Source organism: Mobula birostris, chromosome 4 (assembly GCF_030028105.1).
Source record: "Mobula birostris isolate sMobBir1 chromosome 4, sMobBir1.hap1, whole genome shotgun sequence".
NCBI lineage: Eukaryota > Metazoa > Chordata > Chondrichthyes > Myliobatiformes > Myliobatidae > Mobula > Mobula birostris.
The window spans coordinates 165,940,168-165,962,826 of NC_092373.1; the positions used below are offsets into that span (position 1 = coordinate 165,940,168).

A 22,659-nucleotide genomic window follows, 5' to 3' on the forward strand; every position below is an offset into this window, starting at 1 on the left:
TGCCTCCTGCTCCAATCCCTCAGCCACGCATTTATCCTCCACCTCATCACATTCCTACTCTCACTGTCGCGTGGCACAGGCAGTAATCCCGAGATTACTACCTTTGCAGTCCTTTTTCTCAACTCCCCCTTCCTAGCTCCCTATATTCTCCTTTCAGGACCTCTTCCCTTTTCCTACCTATGTCATTGGTACCTATATGTACCACGACCTCTGGCTCCTCACCCTCCCACTTCAGGATATCTTGAACACGATCAGAAATATTCCGAACCCTGGCACCAGGGAGGCAAACTACCATCTGGGTCTCTGGACGGCGTCCACAGAATCGCCTATCTGACCCCCTTACTATCGAGTCCCCTATCACAACTGCCCTCCTCTTCCGTTCCCTACCCTTCTGAGCTACAGGGCCGGACTCTGTGCTGGAGGCACGGCCACTGTCGCTTCCCCCGGATAAGCTGTCCCCCCCCAACAGTACTCAAACAGGAGTACCTATTGTTAAGGGGCACAGCCACCGGGGTACTCTCTATTACCTGACTTTTCCCCTTCCCCCTCCTAACCGTGACCCACTTGTCTGCCTCCTGTGGCCCCGGTGTGACGACCTGCCTGTAACTCCTCTCTATCAACTCCTCACTCTCCCTGACCAGTTGAAGGTCATCGAGCTACAGCTCCAGTTCCGTAATGTCAGACGTAAGTTCTTTACACAGAGAGTGGTGGGTTTGTGGAACATTCTGACAGGTGTAATAGTGGAGGCAGATACATCAGAGGCATTTAAGAAAGTCTTAAGTAGGCACATGGGTGAAAGAAGGATTGAGGGCTATAAAGGAGGGAAAGGTTAGATTGATCTTAAAGTAATTTAAAAGATGGGCTCAATACTGTGGGCTTAAGGGGCTGTACTGTGGTGTAATGTGTGTTCTAACTCTCTATGATAGAGGGAATGAAAGGTTTTAGGTAGATGATAGGCACCACAGAAGCTGCCACTTCCGGCTGGTGTCAAGCTTGTTGAGTGTCAGATGAGAACAGTACTCATCCAGACAAGTGCAGAGCATTCCGTCACACTTCTGACTTGTGTCTTGCAGATTACTGTCAGCAAGCTCTGCGCAAATAGATTTGGCCCCTTGCATAAAGGCAGCTAATCTTGCTCTGGTGGATTATGTTCAACTTCGAGCCAGACATTAAGAGTATCAGATAGCTGCTTAGCATGAGCCAGGGAGAGTGCATCTGTGGAGTGGTGAAAAACAAACTGCTGGAGGAACTCCAGTGTCAGTATTTTATGCTCCAGATCCCAGCACCTCGAGTGACTCATATCTCCCCGTATGGGGTGAACAGGGCTTAAACTACTGTGGCAGTGTCATCAACCCACTTATGATCGGAAATGCTGACACTGTTAAGAGCAAAGGTTCTTATCTTCACAAGTTCCCAGTTCTCATACCTTTGTCCTAATCAGCACAAGAACTTTGTTCACGGAGCATTACAGAAAGGGGCCTGTTCTGAAACGCCAGTGGTTCTATGTAGCTTCTCAGTGCTGGACCCCTTCCATCTCAGACGTGAGAAAGCTGCACACGTCAAGTGGGTTCTCTTTTGCTGACATATGCCATTCACTTTGGCAAATGTGCCCAGGAGCTTTATCAGTGAGTTGATTTGGTGACCCCTTCTGATCAGTAGACACACACATACACACATATGGGGGTGCACCTGGATGACAGACTTGAGTGGAGCACCAACACAGAGGCTCTGTACAAGGGCCAGAGTTGCCTCTACTTCCTGAGGAGACTGAGGTCCCTTGGAGTATGCAGGCCTCTCCTGCACAAGTTCCACCAGTCTACTGTTGCCAGTACAATCTTCCATGTGGTGGTGTGCTGGGGCAATGGCATCAACACAGGCTCAATAAACGGATTAGAAAGGCTGGTCCTATTATAGGAGTCAAACTGGACACACTGGAGACCGTGGTAGAAGAAAAGACTATGGAAAATCCTGGCAATTGTGGGCAATGTTTCTCAACCTCTACATGTCACCTTGGCTGAACAGAGAAGTAGTTTAAATAATAGACTAAGACTCTACTGTGCTGCTCCAAAGAGCGCTATATGAGGTCATTCTTACCCTCGGCAATTAGGCTCTATAATGACTCAACTTATAGCCAGGGAAGTGATGACACCCGCCCCCCCCCCCAACTGATTAAGGTCATTTATTTTTTATTCTTTCTACTTCTCTTCTAATATTTGTATATCTGTGCACTTGTAATGCTACTGTGATACTGTAACTTCCTTTGGGATAAATGAAGTATCTACTTATCTATCGAACGTGTCAGGTACATTTGCCTCGATGGGAACCCGGAAAACCCAAAACTGGATGACCTAGAACTGGGGCAAAGCCTTCCAAAAGTTTTCACGTAATTTGAGACCTCAAGCCAAATCTGGAGGAAAGGTTGTTCTACTTTCCACTGTTGTTGAGGCTTTCATGTTGCATGGCTCCCGGCATTTGAAGGGCAAACTTCAAACAGTTGCTAGCATTGGAAAAGTATGCACAGTTGTATGGACAAGCCCACAGTGTGCTTGCAACCTTGAGTTCAAACAAGGCAGTTGCTGGCTTGCTCGAACTTGTCCTTGACTATGTCAGTCGGGTTCAGCGTGTTTATGTTAAACCTGCACTATTTGTAATGTACGTCCAGGAGAGAGCAGTAGGGGTGGGACAGAGGCAAAGGTGGCAGTCAGCCACAAGTCAAAATGGGAGTGGTGCCACAGGAACAACTTCCATTTACATGACATCCTTAACCCGTGGATGGGGTACAGGTTGCCTACCAAATATTTGAACTGGAGAGACACCGGGTCATGAAGTCAGTTATTTGCAAAGCTTTAACTGCCAGTCAGAATCAGATTTATTATCATCGGCATGTGTCGTGAAATTGGTTAGCTTAGCAGCAGCAGTTCAATCCAATACATAATGTAGAAGAATAAATAAACGTATATGTATACTGAATAGATTAAAAATCGTGCAAAAACAGAATATATATTAAAAACGTGAGGTAGTGTTTACGAGTTCAATATCCATTTAGGAATCGTATGGCAGAGGGAAAGAAGCTTTTTCCTGAATCAGTGAGTGTGTGCCTTCAGGCTTCTGCACCTTCTGCCCAACGGTAACAGTGAGAAAAGGGCATGCCCTGGGTGCTGGAGGTCCTTAATAATGGATGCTGCCTTTCTGAGACACCGCTCTTTGAAGATGTCCTGCGTACTTTGTAGGCTAGTACCCAAGACGGAGCCAAATAAATTCACGGCTTCTTTTGGTGCAGTAGCCCCCGATATCACACAGTGATGCAGCCTGTCAGAGTGCTCTCCATGGTACATCTATAGAAGTTTCTAAGTGTTTTTGTTGACATACCATCTCTCTTCAAACTCCTAATGAAGTATCATTAACATTATCCTAGAGCATCAATAGAAAAAAAAAGAGAGAAAGAAATGATCTGGAGGGAGCATCCATGGAATAAGAGGGGGCTGGAGTAGTGGGGTGGATACTTGCACACTTGACTTTTAATTCAGCATCACAATTACAACACGAAGAATATAAACTATACACGACACTGGAGAGAGAAAAAATACTGCCAAAACAAGACCTTAGGGGAAAAAGGTAAGGATAGAATCGGAGTCAAAGCCATTGTAGTGCAAGAGGTGTAGAGTTCATTGCCAAGGTAGCAACTAGCCAATACCATTCATGGATGGTGCAGAGATAGCAATCTAATAGTTGCATCCACTCCCTCTAACACAACCCCACAGTGACTACAACAGTATTGGAGTTAGTTGCCGTGACAAAACTCCCCGATTTGTATTTCCTACCACGGTGGGGGAGAAAGGCAGCTTGGAATGCCACCACCTCTAATTCACACACCTTCCTGACTTGGCATCATTTTGCCATCACTGGCCCCTAACCTTGGAAGTCCTGGCACCAACAGCATCCACACAGACAGCTGGCTCCCCTTATTTGGATCAATGCCTGCCTCACTAGTGACAAACATATTCCCAAGTGATAATTAGAGCAATAATTTCCTGTGCATTACTCTGGTTGTTATATTTTAAGCAGATGTGCTTTCACCACAACATGATGCATAAAGCTGACTGAACAGGTTATCACACATTACTGGCACAGAACACTTGCACTGGGGACAGTTCTATGAGCTGGTTCTGCTAGGAGAGAGGTGCCTAGCTTGGAGAAATAAAGACCAGCAGTTACTCTTAGCACCTTAAGACAGAACTAGCCCCTGCAAGTTCAAAGGAACGTATTCCTTCTCTGACAGAAAGAATTATATAATGTGTACAAGCATTCTCTAATCTTTATACCCATACATATTTCAAAGGTAATACATGATTCACAGGTCCAAGTATCTCATGATGGGCCACAATGGTTCTGCATAACAATTTTCAAGTCATTTCAGTAATGCTGGGTCACGGGACATGCATTGCAGACTCGAATACTATTTAGTTACTCCCCATCACTAATTGCTCTAGGACTCAAGGGCATCATAGCAGCACAGACAGTAGGGCTTTTGCCTCACCGCACCAGGAAACTACATTCAATCCTGACGTCAGCTACTGCTGTGTGGTGTATGCGTGTTCTTCCTGTGACTACGTAGGTTTCTCCTGGCTTTGGGTTCTCCAGTTGCCTGTCACATCCCAAAGCCATGAGGGTTGGTAGGTTAAATGGCCACTCAAAGTTGCCCTTAGAGTGTGGGATCTGGAAGGAATTATTGAAAATGTGGGCAGAATAAAAAATGGGATTAATGTAGATTAGTGATAGTGGCTGATAGTCAGCATGAACTCGATGGGACAAAAGGCTTGTTTTCATGCTGTATCCCTCGGTGACTCCATGCTATTAAGAGGCAACTGCATTACCTTAGTCATATATAGACCAGGCAAGGCTGGCAGATTTCTAGTTCCTGAATATCACTGAACTGCGGGTATATAACAACAAGCTTGCAGTTTCAGTCACAATGCTGGAAACTGGCTTTTTCATCCAGGTTATTTAAGGAACAATTTAAATTCCCAAGCTGCTGTGGTGGGATTTGAACTCGTGGAGCATTGGACCAGGTCCTTGGATTGTTTTTTAAAAAAATAATTTAACCACTCTGTTTTCATTAAGTGATGGACAAACCTGTTTATCTCCATGTCTTTTATACTGGAGGCAAGCTCCTCGGATGACTCCATCTCTTCCTGGCTGGCACGTCTGACAGGCAGCGTCCGTGTTGTATCTGGAGTTCCAATTGATTGTTCTGGTTGAGGCACAAGGAAAGTTCCTGGAATGACTTTGGGCCTCGTCCTTTTGTTCTGCAATAGAGAAACAGAATTTCTTAAAACACTAAGTATGCAGAGCCAGCAGGCTGATATTGTATGTAATATATTCAGAGAATCATTGCAGCACAGGTCAAGGCTAATTAACTCATTAAGATGGGTCTTAGCAGAACAATCTGACGTGACTGGGAATGAGGCCATTCATTCATCAAGTCCATGCCAGCTCAATGAGTAATGCAATCCCCCACTAAGTCTTCCCAACATTCCTATCAACTCTCCCAGTTTCTACCATTTACATATACACAACCAGAAAACTTCAGTGATCTATCGATCTAGCATGGCTAAGGGAAGAGGGATGTTGCAACCACGGATTCAGCAGCACAGTAGATACAGCAATTGCGCTTGTGAATTTGCACGTGTCAGCTAATTATTAATCAATCGTGAGAGTATTTAACTCCATACTTGTCGAAACTTGGACAGAGCACAGCAACGCTTCTCTGCCTGTTTGCTTTCAGTCTTCCCTGAGAAATTGGACTTTCGAGTGAACTGACTCTGAAGACTAGCGGTATTCGTTTAATGTTTACATTTTCTTTTCAGCTGCAGTATAGGCTCCGTTTCCCATTTGAGAGTTTTAGTTAATGGCCCTATTTGGCCTAGCGTTTATTGTTTATTTTCCCCTTAACACTGTTCACATTAAAGTTTGTGGACTATCAACCTGCTTCAGTGTCTCTCACTCCGCACTCGGGCCAAATCCGAACCAGGTAACAGCAGGTAACAAGAGAAGGTGCAAACTTCAAACGAAAGATCAGGATCTCCACATTGTCCCACTGTACTGGGTTTCATTCCCCTGCTCTTTCCAAGTTGCAACCACAGATCGACTTTGTTTCCATCCTCGTAGACGGTCCTTTCAGATCATACACTCTTCATAAAAATGTTTGACCTCACATCATCCCTGTACCTTATGGCCATAACATTAAATCTGTAGCTCTCTGTTCCTTGGTCCATCTGCTAATGGGAACAACCTCCTGCCATCCATTTACCTTACTAAACCATTTCTGATCTTCCATGTTGACCGATGTTCCGCTCTCTTCTTTCCAGAGTTTTGGTTGTCATTGCTTTTAATGAAACTTATTAAGAAATGCATCAGAAAATTCATTAGGAAATATATTTAAGTCACAATTAAATTCTCTCTGTGCATTGCCAAGGGATGCTGTATGGCTGCTTACACTGTACATGTTCAAAGACATTTTATCTATGCAGGTATAACTGTGACACAACCAGGAAAATATGTTGCATCTATTTATATACATTTCAATCCAGCTTTATGCATGCTATCAAATGTATCATCAGGGAAAAGAAGCAAGCCAACTAACTTTGAAAATATACTATCCCCTTGAATCTGATGGACACCTCTTCAAACCTAAGCGATAATCTCACTCTTGGGTACTCTTAGCCCGCTACCTGGAAGATTTTCTCCTCATGTCCCCCCTGAACATTCCTGCTCAAACATGGAAAAAGGGAAGAAAAAAAGCAAGGCTAGAACTCTCTGTACAAACAAAATATCATGACCATAAGATATAGGAGCAGAATTAGGCCACCTGGCCCATTGTGTCTACTCCATCATTTCATCATGGCTGACCCAATTTTCCACTCAGCTCCAATCTCCTATCTTCTCCCTGTATCCCTTCATGCCCTAACCAATCAAGAATCTATTGATCTCTCACTTAAATATACATACAAACTTGGCTTCCACAGCTGCCTGTGGCAAAGAAGTCCATGGATTCACCCTCTGACTAAAGAAATTTCTCCTCAACCGTTCTAAAAGGACACCCCTCTATTCTGAGGCTGGAAACATCCTCTTCACATCTACTCTATTAAGGTCTTTCGCCATTTGATTGGTTTCAATAACGTCACTTCTTATTCTTCTGAATTGTAGTGAATACAGGCCCAGAACTATCAGATGCTCTTCATATGATAAGCCATTCAATCCTAGATTCATTTTCGTGAACCTTCTTTGAACCCCTCCAGTTTCAGTACATTCTTTCTAAGATAAGGAGCTCAAACCTGGTCACAAAACTCCAAGTGAGGCCTTACAAGTGCTTTACAAAGTTTCAACATTACAGCCTTGCATTTATATTCTAGTCTCTTGAAATGAATGCTAACATTGCATTTGCTTTCCTCACCACAGACTCAACCTGCACAAGGACTCTCAAGTCCCTTTGCACCTCGGTTTTTTTGTAATTTTTCTCCATTGCTGGGAAGTAGGTACAGAGATGTCAGGGGTAAGTTTTTTACTCAGAGAGTGGGGAGTGTGTGGAATGGGCTGCCGGAAACGGTGGTGGAGGCAGATACGATAGGGTCTTTTAAGAGATTTTTGGATAGGTACATGGAGCTTAGAAAAATAGAGGGCTATAGGTAAGCCTAGTAATTTCTAAGGTAGGGACATATTCAGCACAACTTTGTGAGCCAAAGGGCCTGTATTATGCTGTAGGTTTTCTATGTTTCTATTTAGAAAACAGTCAAACCTTTCATTTCTTTTACCAAGGTGCACGACCATACACTTCCCAACACGGTATTCCATCAGCCATTTCTTTGGCCATTCCCCTAATCTGTCTAAATCCTGCAGCCTCTCTACTTTCTCAAAACTACCTGTCCCTCCAACTATTTTCATATCATCTTCAGACTTTGCAACAAAGCCATCAATCCCATCTTCCAAATCATTGATATTTACTAATATAAAAAGAATCAGTCCCAATACAAGCCCCTGTGGAACATCTGAGATGGCTCCCTTTATTCCCACTCTTTGTCTCCTGCCAATCAGCCACTGCAGATGAAAGAATTTAAAATAAAAACAGAAGATGCTGGAAATGGTTAGCAAGTCAGAAAGGGTTAAGCAGAGGCACAAGAGATTGCAGATGCCGGAATCTGGAGCAAAGCAGCTTAATGCAGCTCAGAGAGCATTGTGTAGGGAAATGGATAGTCAGGGTTTCGGATCAGCATCTTCACCTGGTCCAGAATGGTCTCACTCAGAAATATTGACCGTTCATTTTCCTCCATAGATGTTACCTAACCTGCAGTGATCCTCCAGCTTTTTGTGTTGCTCCAGAAAGAGTTAACATTTCAGGTCAGCGATATTCGAGAGATGAAAGGCTCCAAAGAAAAACCATTGTCCTACAACTTTAATACTGCTTTTTGTCAAAGGTAGTGGCTTTTCTGTTGAATATTCCCAGAACTTTCAAATTTTCTTTCAGATCTCTAGCATTCGCAGTATTTATTTTTGCCTGTGTGTATTAATTGTTCTTATTTAATTCATTGGAGGTGTTTTAGCAAGAAGCTAAATTTGGCAGCACTGACTTGGCCACCTGCACAACACTTGAATTTATATTACATATGTATTTATGTGTACATGCACATGCGCACACACATATAAACTTGCACACATGCTCAATTACATCTTCACACATAGCCAAGCACACGTACTGCTTCTTAGCCCTTACACTTGGACATAGAGGTACACATGAGCAGTAAGCATATATCTATTAAGGCAAAATGCAATTTAATGGATCTAGAAAGAAATTACTAAGCAATTTAGTGACAGAAAGAAATTACTACAGTGCTTTTCCTGACCACAAAAACACTTCAAATAGCTTTACAGCCAATGAAGAGGTGCAGTCACTGTTGCGTTGGGGCATTACAGCAGGAAATAGGTGCTCTGTGAGCTTCCACAGGAGCAATTTGAAAAGCAAGCAGGACAACACAGTGACAAAGTGGCTAATACTGCTCTCTTACCCTCCAGGATATCTGGGTTCAGTCCTGATCTCGGTTAATGCCCTGTCTGGAGTTTGTACATTCTCTCTGTGACCTTATGGGTTTCCCCCAAATGTTCTCGTTTTCTCTCACACCAAGAGAATGCTGAAAGGTTAATAGATGACTGTAACTACCCCTTAGTGCAGGCTATTGCAAGAAGAATCAAAACAGGAATTGTAGCGTGAGTGAGAATAACTGCAGAGGTATAGAGGAAAAGGATTTTAAAGATTGAGAAGGTGAGGGTGTTGGGGCTGAAGGTGAGGGTGTTGGGGCTGAAGGTGAGGGACAGTCTGATGTTCAGCTCACTGCTCTGTGAGATTTACTCATCTATGCACTGAACTGAGGATGTAGCCTGCAAACAATGGGCTCCTAGATTGGCTGTGACTGGCTTTGTGACTGTGGACTCACTTCCGTGAACTTCAATTCTGAATGTTATTTGCTGACTTTTACTGTTTGCACGATTTGTGTTGTTTTTCCTGCACATTAGGAGTTTGATGGGTCTTTTTTTTAAATGGGTTCTATTGGATCTCTTTGTTTCCTGGCTGCTTGTAAGGAGACGAATCTCAAGGTTGTCTGTAATATACGTACTTTGAATACGTGGGGAGGAAGGAATGGGATGCTTCCCAGGGGATGCCAAAGGACTTGATGGACCAAATATCCTCCTTGTTTAATTGAAAGAGAATGTAATTTTAAGTTGTAATAAATAATGGCACAGACACTCAAAATAATTTGCAACTTTCTTCAAAATTGTGCCATTTTTTCAGTTCAATATGACCTAGGGCAAAAATCACTGGGGGCTTGCATTGAATCAGCACCAAACACTCCCTCAAATGTGACAGATTGAGAGATTTGTGAGAAGGGGCCAGTGAGTCTTTAGGAGAGCATCTTACTCACCGCTGTCAACCCAATTAAACTTGTACTCAAAGTGCAAATTTACTTTCTGCTTGGCACCTCCATTGATTTGTTTTCCAAAGACTTTTTGTCAGTTGCTTTGGCAACACTTGGCTTGGCCACGATCCTGGAAGGTTAATCATGAGGCCCATCCCAGCCATTCCAATGGGCATTCCTCACCCACTTTCAATTCAAAACAATCCCTGGGTTGTACAAGAGTCCTGCTCCTGAGAACTGCCCATAAGCTGATTATTCTGTAAATCTGTGATTTTTAATATCACTCCACATACTTAGAACATAGGAGGTAAAACCGTATAATGCAGGAACAGGACCTTTGGTCCACACTTGTGCTGAATTAAACTAATAACACCTAATCTCTACTGCCTACACATAATCCATATTCCCCCAGTCTCTGCATATTCATATGCCTATCTAAGATCCTCTTAAACACCTCTATGGTATTTGCTCCTGGCAGCGCATTCCAGGACCTCACCACTCTGTGTAAGAAACCTGTCTCACACATCTCCTTTGAACTTTTTGCCCCCCACCTTAAATGCTTGCTCTTCCGTTTTTGCATTCCTTTCACCTTTAGATTAAAAAGTGGGCAATGAAGGTGGAGTGGAATCAGGAGCAACCCTGTCGTGAGGCACTGAGTTACCCAGCATGGATATAGGCCCTTCGGCCCATCAGTCTGTGCAGCCCATCAGCCAACCATTTACTCTAATTCTACCAGGGGTGATTGATAAGTTCGTGCCCTAAGGTAAAAGGAGATGAGTTATTAACTTCAAACTTTTTACATAATCACAAAGCGCTGAACTGCATGTGCATGTAAAGAGAGCTGTATAACTCATTTACCTCTGCCTTAGGCCACAAACTTATCAATCACCCCCGCTGTGGACACTTTCTGGAGGTCCAAGATCTGTATGCTCCACGACCGCTGGACTAAGTGTGTAAATGTAGGAGGGGGACTATGTTGAAAAATAAATGTGCTAGATTTTCTAAACTTGACTCTTTCTACCTTAGGCCACGAACATATCAATCACCCCTCGTACACTGATCTCATTTCATTCTTCCCACATCCCCATCAACTCCCCCAGAATCCTACCACTCACCTACATACACTAGTGGCAATCAACCCATCAATCTGCTCATCCTTGGGATGTGTGAGGAAACCAGATCTCCCAGAGGAAATCCATGTGGTTACCAGGAGAACATGCAAAATGCAGACACTGACAGTGCCAGAGGTCAGGATTAAAACAGGGTCACTGGAGCTTTGAGGCAGCATCGCTCTCCACTGCATTGCCAACCTCACAGCGAAAACTGGAGTGGGGTCCACGCTGGAAGAGTTCCAGAAGAATATACAGTTCTTTGACAAGGATCTTGTGCTTTCCAAACATATTTGATGAATAAACTCTTCTTGGTCTTCCTGCCGGGTACAGGTATTGATAAGAACCAACGTTTCGATGACAAACTCTACCATCTTCATCAGGGATCAAGCCCAGGCATGTCTAGTCCAGTAGTATTTATACCCACTGTATTCTGACCATCCTGATTGGTTAGTCCTCATCCAATTATAAACAAGGTGGGAAAGCAGAAACCTGATTGGATGAGGACTAACCAACCAGGAGGGACGGACTACTGGGGTATAAATACCGCTGAACTAGACATGGCCGGGTATCATCCCTGACGAAAATTGCAGAGTTTGTCATCAAAATATCAATTATTACTGATACCTCTACCTAGCGGGAAGCCTGAGAAGAGTTTATTCGTTCTTGACAAGGCTTACAATTCAGCAATTCATTGTGAAGTTCTAGTTATCCTGGGTGTAACCCTTGATTGTCTTTCCCAAGACAAAGTATTCCAGGCTTTCCTGCAGTATTCTGAAAGGGGCAGTGTTCCCAAAAGAACTGATAGAGTGGATACAGAGAGGATGTTTCCATTAGTAGAAGTGTCTAGGATCTGAGGGCACAGATTCAGAATAATTGGATGTACCTTTAAAACTGAAATGGGGAGACAGAAGTCAGTGAACCTGTGGAATTCATTACCATAGAAAGCTGAGGAGGTCAAGTCATTGTGTTTGTGTCAGGAAGGGATTGATATGCCCTCGATTGGTAAGGGGGTTAACAGTTACTTGAGAAGGAGGGAAAATGCAGTTGAAACGAAAACTCCAATGATTGAAAGGTGAGGCAGATGTGATGGGCTGAATAGCCTAATTCTACTTCTATGTCTTATTGGCAATGGCGGGCAAATTTCTGGGCCATGTGAAAGAAATGAGAAATGTGATCTTTATTTCTTCTTCTCCTGAAGAAAAAGACATCAGCTTTTCAGCTGCATCACACTAAGAAATATCACCATGTCAATAAGCACGCAGGCAAATTTACTTTAATAATGTCACTTGTTTCCCTCCACAGACGCAGCCTGACTTACTGAGTTCCTTCAGTATTTTGTTTGCTGCTCTGGAGGTGGCGAGGAAGCTTAAGTATACCACCATTTTCGACAAATTTTTTGGACACTCCTGCAGCATCAGCTTTAATGTGAGCTATTCAACGACCTTTATGAACGTCTGGATTAATATAAAGATTTATACTAATTTCATTTTTCAATCACAATCATTTAAAATTTTCATTAAAATTGTCATAGAAATTCACCCTCAGATGGTTGTTTAAAAGTGTAATATGTATATAATAATAGATCATTTCCAAAACATGGTCCCTTTAGAAGTCACCATGACTGATTGCAGCTATTTTCAAAACTAATTATCTATTTGATCAATTAAATTAAAGCTTCCCAGGTACCATGGTAAAATTGGAACACATGTCTGGTTCAATCATCGGCACTCCTGGATTATTTGCTTAGCAACCACACACATCATATTTTTCCAACACAGTAGGAGATAATTCAGTCCATTAAATCTGTACTAACTCCCAGCAAACCAACCAATCAATCCCACATTTGTTCTCCTTTTTTTTACTTTTAGCAGTGCATTATTCCCCTCCTCTACATCAGCTCCCCTTTGATTCTCTTGCTACATACCTGCATGAAGGAGTAATTTACAGTGGCCAATTAATTCAGCAGCGCATCCTTGGGATGTGGGAGTAAACTGGAGCACCCAGTAAAAAATCAATTCAGTCACAGGGAGAAGGTGCAAACACCACACAAAGAGCACCTGATATCAGGATCGAACCTGGAAACCTGGACTGCTGGGAGCATGAGGCAACAGTATAAACTGCTGCACTCCCACACTACCCACTATCTCAATTCTTGCCCCTAATTTCCAATCTGCAATCTCTAGCTGTCCAGCTTCCTTCCATTTTTCTCCCTTTTTAAATTCCCGCCAGCCTTCAAGGAATTAAGAGCTGTTACATAATCAAAAGACTACCTTTGCTTCCTTCAGTTGTCCAAATCCTAGGCTTGAGAGCAGAGGATAACCTGTGGGTTGGTGACTGAATACACCAATCCAGCTGTGTAACCTGACAAAGCTCAGGGCAAGCTTCTTCATAGCTCAACACCGCAACTACACTGCATGTCCAGCTGAAGGGAGCGAAACCAAACCTTTTCCTGCTGGCTCGTCCACTGTATTTGTTCCACTAACAGCCCATTGAATTTGAAAGGCAAAGCAGTCTTGTTTATGTCTAAACTGCAGTCAACCTACTCTGCATTTTTATTGTTTCAATCTGCCTTTCACAGAAGGGGAGGAAAATCAAACGGGTTAGCAAATTCTGTGGCTGAAGGAAAACAAGAAACTTGAGGCATTGAATCAGTTTGTGAAGCATATCTCTTCCTTCAACAGGCCAGAACAATCACAGGTTTGGGAGGTAAAGGGGGAGGGGTGCTACTTTTCCTGTTGTGGCAGTATGCCCAGCACAAGTGTAGCTAGTTACTTATTACTCTAGAACAGCCGACATTCCCTGGATAGCAAAGCAGCAGGAAGAAAATCAACCAGGGTGGGCAACACAAGGCATGCAATAATTTTTTTTCATGAGAAAACCAAAACACTGCAGAAATCTAAAACAAAAATAGAAAAAGCTGGATGCACTGCGGGTCAGACAGCATCCCTGGAAGGAGACGCAGGAGGAGCAGATGCTGGAAATCCGGAGCAACACACAAAGCACTGGTGGGCCGGGTAGCATCTGTGGAGTGAAATGGACAGTTGAGGTTTTGGGCCGAGACCTCCTCATCTGCACTGGAAAGAAAGAGGGGAGATAGTCAGGATAAAGTGGTGGAGGAAAGGAACAAAAGAATAGCAACTCATACTCAATCTGGGCAGCCTCCAACATGACAGCATGATCACTGAACTCTCAAACCTCAGGTAACTGCTCCTCTTCAGTCCCTTTTCATTTCCTTCTTTTATCTCTCCTGATCTAACTGGTCTCCTTCACTCTATTTCATTCCTCTCTTCAACCATATTTACCTGCTCAACACCAACACACTCCTCCCACTGGTTCCCCTGCCCACAGTCCTCCCTTTATTCCATGCTCCACCATCCTCTCCTTTCAGACTCCCCTCATCTTCACTGATGAAGTGTAGTTCCTCAGGTTTGCATTGAGTCTTGTTATTACTGACAGCATTATACGTCCCGTAGAAGCTACCTGTTTGTCACTTGCATTATCACCTATTTCACACTGTAATCCCACCCTTCCAAGGGATTGCAAAGGGCAAAATTGGTCCTCTGGAAAATCAGAATGGTAATCCATGCGTGGAGCCAAAACAGATGATGGAGATCTTAAATGCATCTGCATTTACTCAGGAGTCAAACACAGAGTCCACAGAAGTGAGGCAAAGCAGCATCAACTTCACGGACCCTAAACAGATTACAGAGAAGAACGCAAACATGAGGAAATCTGCAGATGCTGGAAGTTCAAGCAACACACGTCAAAGTTGCTGGTGGACTCAGCAGGCCAGGCAGCATCTCTAGGAAGAGGTACAGTCGACGTTTCGGGCCAAGACCCTTCGTCAGGACTAACTGAAAGAAGAGCTGAAATCTCTTACTAGCTCTTCTTTCAGTTAGTCCTGACGAACGGTCTCGGCCCGAAATGTCGACTGTACCTCTTCCCAGAGATGCTGCCTGGCCTGCTGTGTTCACCAGCAACTTTGATGTGTGTTACAGAGAAGGAGAAGGTGTTTCGCTATCCTGAAGCAAGTCAGGGAGGATAAATAGAGAGGCCTGACAAGGTGTTCCCTCAGACCTTGCAGGAGGCAAGTGCAGAAATTGCCAGGGCCCTAGCAGAGGTATTTAAATCATTCTGAGGGACAGGTGAGGTACCTGTGATTGGAGGATAGCTAATGTTTTTCCACTGTTTATGAAAGGCTCTGAGAATAAGCCAGGAAATTATAGGCTGGTGAGCCTCATATCAGTAGTGGGAAAGTTAGTGGATTGGGGATATAAATACTTGGATAGACATGGAATGTTTAAGGATAATCCGCATTGCTTTGTGCGTGGTAGGTTGTCTCTAATCAATCCTATAGAGTTTTTTTTGAGGAAGTTACCAGGAAAGTTGATGCAGGCAAGGCAGTGGATGTTGTCTACATGGACTTTAACGAGGCACTTAACAGGGTCCCACATGGGAGGTTGGTCAAGAAGGTTCAGTTGCTCGGCATTCCAGATGAGGTGGTAATTTAGATTAGACATTGGCTTTGTGGGAGAAGCCAGATGGTTGCCTCTCTGATTGGAGGCCTGTGACTAGTGGTGTGCCACAGGGATCGGTGTTGGGTCCATCTGTATCAACAATCTGGGTGATAATGTAGTTAACTCTTATCAGCAAATTGTGGATAACACCAAGATTGGGGGTGTAGTGGACAGTGAGGAAGGCCGTCATGGCTTGCAGTGGGATCTGGACCAGCTGGGAAAAAAGACAGATGGAATTTAATGCAACAAGAGTGAGTTGTCGCACTTTGGTAAGACCAACCAGGGTAGGTCTTACACAGTGAACAGTATGGCATTGAGGAGTGCAGTAGAACAAACGGAATCAGGAATATAGGTCCATAATCAAAAGTGGCGTCACAGGTTATTAGGGTTGCTAAGAAAGCTTTTGGTACATTGGCCTTCAAAAAAGTATTGAGTAAAGGAGATGTGATGTTATGTTTAAGTTGTTTAAGACACTGATGAGGCCTAATTTGGAGTATTGTGTGCAGTTTTGGTCATCTACCTATAGGAAAGATGTAAACATGGTTGAAAGAGTACAGAGAAAATTTACAAGGATGTTACTGGGACTGGAGACCTGAGGAAAGATTGAATAGATTAGGACTTTATTCCATGGAATATAGAATATTGAGAGATTTGATAGAGGCATACAAAATTATGAGGGGTATACTGTAGACAGGGTAAACGCATGTAGGCTTTTTTCCACTGAGGTGGGGTGGGACTACAACTGCAGGTCATGGGTTAAGGGTGAAAGATGAAAAGTTTAAGCTGAACAAGGAGGGAAACTTCTTTACTCAGAAGGTGATCAGAGTGTGGAACGAGCTGCCAGTGCAAGTGGTGCATGCGAGCTCGATTTCAATGTTTAAGAGAAGTTTAGCTAGGTACATGATAGTAAGGATATGGAGGGTTATGGTCCTGGTGCAGTTCGATGGGAGTAGGCCGTTTAAATGTTTCAGCATGGACTAGATGGGCCAAAGGGCCTGATTCTGTGCTGTACTTTTCTATGACTCTATGACTTCCCTCCACAGCCGAATTTCAGAAGCAGTGTAGGAAGAATCAATAGAGTCAAGGGTTATGAGGAATGGAAAAAAAGTGCAGCAGAGACCAAGATCAGAATATCCATAATCTCCTTGATTAGAGGAACAGGCTCAAGAGGCTACTGGCCAACTCCGGCTCTGAATGTTATGCACACTATGTTGACGTAGTATGTGTGGCAACACTTGTAGGCTGTCCCCAGCACAATTCTTGGACTGTGTTGGCTGTTGATGCAAAATGATTCATTACCCTGTATGTTTTAATGTTTTAATGTACATGTGACAAATAAAGCTAATCTTTAATTCTCAGGGGCTACTGAGAATGGAGCAGAGATAAGTCCTGTCCAGGTGTGAAGATTGCTGCTCCCATAGAAACCAAGAGACCTTTCTAGTTTGGTGCTAACAAAATAAACTCTGAATGGGACATTCAAAAGCTGTGAAGTAAGTATTAATTTTCAAGGAAATTTGCAGTAATTATACCTTCCTATCAGGTGCAAAGACGCAAAAAATATAAGAGCTCAACCATATATTATAGGATAAATTAAGGGTAGTTTTAACTCTAAGGAAAGGGTATATGAAGTTATCAGAAAGAACATTAAGCTTAAAATGTGGGAATATTTTAGACAAGGATTGGGAAACAAAGAATCTGATAAAAACATAAGGAAAATAGAATATGGTAGTGAGTAACATAAAAGCAGACTGAGTTTCTGCAGCAATGTGAAAAGGATTGGTGAGAGCAGATGAAGCTATTTAAGAAAATTAATAATTAGAAGTACTGAATAGCAGAAGAATTAAACTAATGATTTTTGTCTTTCATAGAAGACACAACAAACTCCCAGAAATGTTGAGAACAAAGAGTCTAGTGTAAACAAGGAATTGAAAAAAGAAATTAAGTAAATCTGTCTCTAGGCATAAAGTGTATGGGAATATTAGTTATGGGTTACGTTAACCCTGTATATTCAGTTTCACTGACAACAGAAGTCAGGTGCAGAACTAAGTAACATAAATATCACCAATAGCTCGTACTGGTCTAACCACATAGAACCCATGGCAAAGAAAGAGCATCAATACCTCTACTCCCTCAGGAGGTTAAGGAACATCAGCATATCCCCATTGAACCCCACCATTTTTTAACAGATGCACAATAGAAATCATACTATCCAGATGCATCACCGGTTTGTACAGTAATTGCTCTGCTCAAGACTACAAGAAGTGCACAGAGTTGTGGACATAGCTCAGTACGTCACTAAAACCAGCTTCTCTCCATGGACTCTGTCTACAATTTTCACTGCCGTGGAAAAGCAACAACAATAATCAAAGACATTTGGACATTCCCTCTTCTTCCTCGTCCCATTGGGCAGAAGATATAAAAGCTTTGAAGGACATATCACCAGACAGCCTCTATCTCATTGTTAAAGACTATGTTTACCAACCTCCGTGATACGATGGACTCTTAACCTAACAATCTACCTCGTCACCTTGTTGTCTGCCTGCACTGCACTTTCTTTTTAACTGTAACACTAAATTCTGTATTTTGTTATTGCTTATCCCTGGTCCTATCTCCATGTACTGATCCAGTGAAATGATTTGCATGGATGCCATCCAAAACAAAGATTATCATTGTATCTTGGTAAATATGTTAATAATAAACCTAGAATAAATTACGGCTATTTGCTAATATTTGCCAATGGTTTCAGAAATTGTGACCGGCGGTTAATTTGCTTTCCTCCTTTTCCTCCAAGAGTCAAGCTACAGCTGCTGTCAAACCTGATTTGAAGCCCCAGCATTTGACACTTTTTCCTCATGTGATTGCTTCCTACATTCTTCCCTTCTTTAACAGTCCTTTAGAATCAAGGACGACTTGGTTTTACTCCATTTCTCAGGAACAGAAGATGCTAATCCTTCAACTGTTTTAACATGACACGGTCCTGTAAGGACTGAAGGGAAAAAAATCTTGGTCTGAAAGAATTAGATGCAAGACTAGTGAAGACCAGACTCTGTAGCACACACCTATATATGGACCCATACACCCTCTTATTCCAAGCGTACAAAGATGCACTATGATCTCACAAACACAGGTAAAGACAGACACACAATCTCGTCTAAACCTTTTCCCTCAAGACTTCATTCCATATCCCCTTATTCTTCTAGTCTCCCCTTCCTTATTCACTCTACCTTTGTTCTCCTTCTTCCAAATGCTTCCCTCAGTCTCTCCTCTCCTTCAATCATTCTCCCTCCATGCTACATTATGAAAGTGACTAGAATGCATTCAAAAACATCTCTCTCTGTAGAGAACTTTACAATGTTTTACAATCCTGAAAGACTGCAACTGAAACCCATATTCTTCTTTTATGATTTAGGCACAGGTCTACTAATTTGTCAGACCTCCTCTTATTTGATTGACCAACAGCACAACACCGTTTCATATCTTGTATAGAAAGTTACCTAATTCACTGTAACTGGTGAGCCCTTCAAGAAATATTTCTGCAGAGACGCAAAACACAGCATTAAAGACACCTTCACAGTCTCAGGAAGAATTAGCAGAGGAAAAACTACCAACGTAGGTCCAATACTGAAGGATAAACAACAAGTTGGGAATGCAGTGAATTTATTGAGGTTTTGGCATTGGCTACCATGGAACTGCTTGAACCACAGCAAAATGCAGCCTCCAAATGCAGAGCCATCTTTTGTACAGGCTGAGTAACTACGTGGACACAATCCATTAAGATTTGGAAACAGCAAGTCAGAATGGAGCAGTCTTTTACAGAAAAAAACTACAGATTTATATTAGCATTTACATGATGCGAGGGCATTCCATGAGTCCTAATGGCCAGAGAAGTGCTTTCTGAAGGATTGCCTCTGTTAAGTTATAGGAAGTACAACAGACAATTTCTACAGTGACCAGCAATGAACAGTTAATCAATATTAACAATGTCAATTGAAGGATAAACATGGACTGCTTAGCAAACCTATGTTTATATTCACATACCCAAAGGACTGCTTTTGATGATTCAGCAGAGGGTTAGACACAAATAATGTTCCTATGCTTAAGAGTCATGGTGCGGATATACAAACCCTTTTCTCGCAAAGGAAGGATAGAGAATAAACAGGAAGAAATTAAGAGCAAAATAAAAGCTGCACGCTGGAAACACAAAGCTGATAACTCAGTATTCCAGGCAGCAACTGATGAGGAAATATGAGTCCATGATGTTTCAGGCATCAATCCTCCCTCAGAGGGAAAAATCTCCCAGACAACCTTGATCCATTGCAATTTGCCTACTGCTGAAACAGGTCTATGACAGATGCCATCTTCCTAACCTTACACTTATTTCTGGAGCATCTGTGCAGTAAAAATACTTACGTTGAGTACTGTTTATTAACCACTGCTCTGCCTTCAGTTTTACATTTCCAAGCAAACTCATCTCCAAACTCCTAAACTCTGGGACTCAACACTTCCCTTTGCCATTGACTTCCTGACCAACGGACCATAATCAGTAATGACAGGCAGCAACACCTCTGCCACGATTATTCTCAGCACAGGTACTCCACAAGTTTCCATCCTCAGCTCCCTACTCTACCCCCTATATAGTTACAACAGCATGGCTAGATTGTGCTCTAACTCCACCAGCAAGTCTGCAGCGGATACTACCATAGGAGGATGTATCTGAAACAGATGGAGAGCTTAGTAACATGGTGTCATGCCAACGAGCTTTCCTCAATGTCTGCAAAACAGAGCCAGTCATTTGCGTCAGGAAGGGGAGGCAGGGCACATGGTCCTGTTTATATTAAAGGTGCTGAGGTCAAGAGGGTTGAGACTTTCAAGTTCCTAAGACTGAGCATTATCAGTATCTTGTCGTGGTCTAACCATGTGGATGCCAAGGTCAAGAAAGCTCATCAGTGCCTCTATTGTTTCAGGAAGCTAAAGAAATTTGGCATGTCCCCTTTGACCTTGACCAATTTTTATCGATGCAGCATAGAAGGCATCCTATCCAGAGTTATCACTGTTTGGTATAGCAGCTGCTCTGCCCGTGACTGCAAAACACTTGTGGACACAACCCAACACATCACAGAAACCAGCCTCCCTTCCATGATCTCTGTTACAATTCAAACTGCTCTGGAAAGGTAGTATAATTAAAGATCCCACCCACCCTGAACGTTCTTGCTTCTTCCCCTCCCATGAAGCAGAAGATACAAAAGGTAGCTGCATAGGCACTTGATGTGCTATAACCAAAGCTGGGAAATGAGACTGTTTCTGCAGTCAAAATGAGCATGGTGGACCAAATGCTGTAAATGTGTGTAACTGTATTTGTTCATTGTTCAATACCACTATGAGCGATATCTTGTGTGGTGATGGTTTGGTTCTACCATAATCAATCCATCTATTGATCCGTCTATTGATCTCGGGGTCTAGGGAGAGGCTGTCCGTGATGGTGGAGCCAAGGTATGTAAACTCGTGAACTACCTCCAGCTCGTAGTTGTTGATGGTAAGATCAATAGACGGATCGGACGAGCAGCCTCAACATTCGCCAGGCTGACAAAGAGAGTCTGGGAGAATAGAAAGCTGACGACACACACCAAAGTTGCAGTCTACAGGGCCTGCGTTCTCAGCACACTGCTTTACGGTAGCGAGACCTGGAGCCTCTACTCCAGACAAGAGCGGCATCTCAACGCCTTCCAACTTCGCAGCCTGAGACGCACCCTGGACATCATGTGGACTGACCGAGTCACCAACAATGAGGTCCTGGCCTGCGCCCAGATACCCAGGCTCTTCACCCTGCTCCAACAACGCCGTCTCCGCTAGCTGGGCCACGTACACCGCATGTCAGACGGGAGGATCCCGAAAGACCTGCTGTACAGGGAACTGGCCTCAGGCAAGAGAGCACAAGGGCGGCCCCACCTTAGTTTCAAAGACGTTTGCAAGAGAGACACGAAGTCACTGAAAATGAACGTCAAGAGGTGGGAGGACATCGCAAGCGATCGCTCTCACTGGAGGCTGGAACCACGCAGAGGTCTAAAAAGAGAAGAGAAGCTGAGGCTTGCTGCTGAAGAAAAGCGCACTCATCGGAAAAACAGCACCAAGACAACACTGGAGGACAACGCCTTCAAGTGCAGTCGATGTAGCTGAGACTGTCACTCCTGTGTGGGCCTCTACAGCCACAATAGATGCTGCTCTAATGCAGACTGAAGCAAGACTTTCCAGGCGCAGATCCATGGTCTCGCGAGACTAACGGATGCCACCACCACCATAACCAAACAATCCTTCCAAACGCATGAGAAACTGGAGAATGGTATGGCATAATGTTGTGGCCCAAAGACCTGTTCTCGTGCTATACTGTTCTATATTCTAATGAGTAAGCTAATGAAGATCTTCTTGTCTCCAGTAACTGAAGCCACTCAATTTATGCACTGAGGAAAATATCTTACTTTGTATTTTGATGATATAAAATGCCATGATTTACTAAGTGGCAGGTTTGAACCAATTGACTTAGGTTGTTTCACCACTCATCTAAATCCATGAAACACAAAGGTGTGGACCACTATGAAATTTGTTTCATTAAACTGGCATAGCTAACACAAATACATCTTCTAAAACTGGGTTTACAGAACAATATTGGTAGGCAAAATTGTTAACAGATCACATAAAGGTATTAGTTCTTCAGGTGAGACATTAATCCAAGGTGTCTTCTGCTCTTCAATGGTTGATATGAAGAGTTCTTCCAGAAACCTAGCCAATTATTATCACCAGCAAAAAGCAGTAGCTAGTTATTAAAACATTCTTCTTTGTGGAAACTTGTTGTATATAAATTAGATATAGTAATTGCAATACTTCAACAATACGTCTTTATCAATAAAGTGCTTGGAAATACCCTAAAATCATGAAAGACAAAATATAAGTCAAATTTTAATAACATTTACTTATAATAATTCATATAAACATTTATGTTCATTTAAATGTGCATGCACGCTTGCACACACACAAACACACATGTTCCAAACACATGCATGTACCACAAAA

The 22,659-nt window shown here is 42.9% G+C and overlaps 1 protein-coding gene and 1 long non-coding RNA gene across 9 annotated transcripts in view; one reads left to right on the top strand and one right to left on the bottom strand.

The window, feature by feature from the left end:
• Positions 1-22,659, bottom strand: part of fam13a (family with sequence similarity 13 member A) — a 252,954-nt gene that overhangs the window by 118,800 nt on the left and 111,495 nt on the right. For all 6 annotated transcript variants that reach the window (XM_072256425.1, XM_072256424.1, XM_072256427.1 and 3 more), the window contains one exon: positions 5,134-5,306. In XM_072256425.1, the coding sequence (XP_072112526.1) occupies positions 5,134-5,306 (173 nt within the window). The remainder of the gene's footprint in view (positions 1-5,133; positions 5,307-22,659) is intronic.
• The window catches only part of LOC140196733 (uncharacterized), a 154,414-nt gene that overhangs the window by 91,629 nt on the left and 40,126 nt on the right, over positions 1-22,659 (top strand). For all 3 annotated transcript variants that reach the window (XR_011885800.1, XR_011885799.1, XR_011885801.1), the window contains exon 3: positions 16,954-17,084. This is a non-coding gene — a long non-coding RNA (uncharacterized lncRNA). The remainder of the gene's footprint in view (positions 1-16,953; positions 17,085-22,659) is intronic.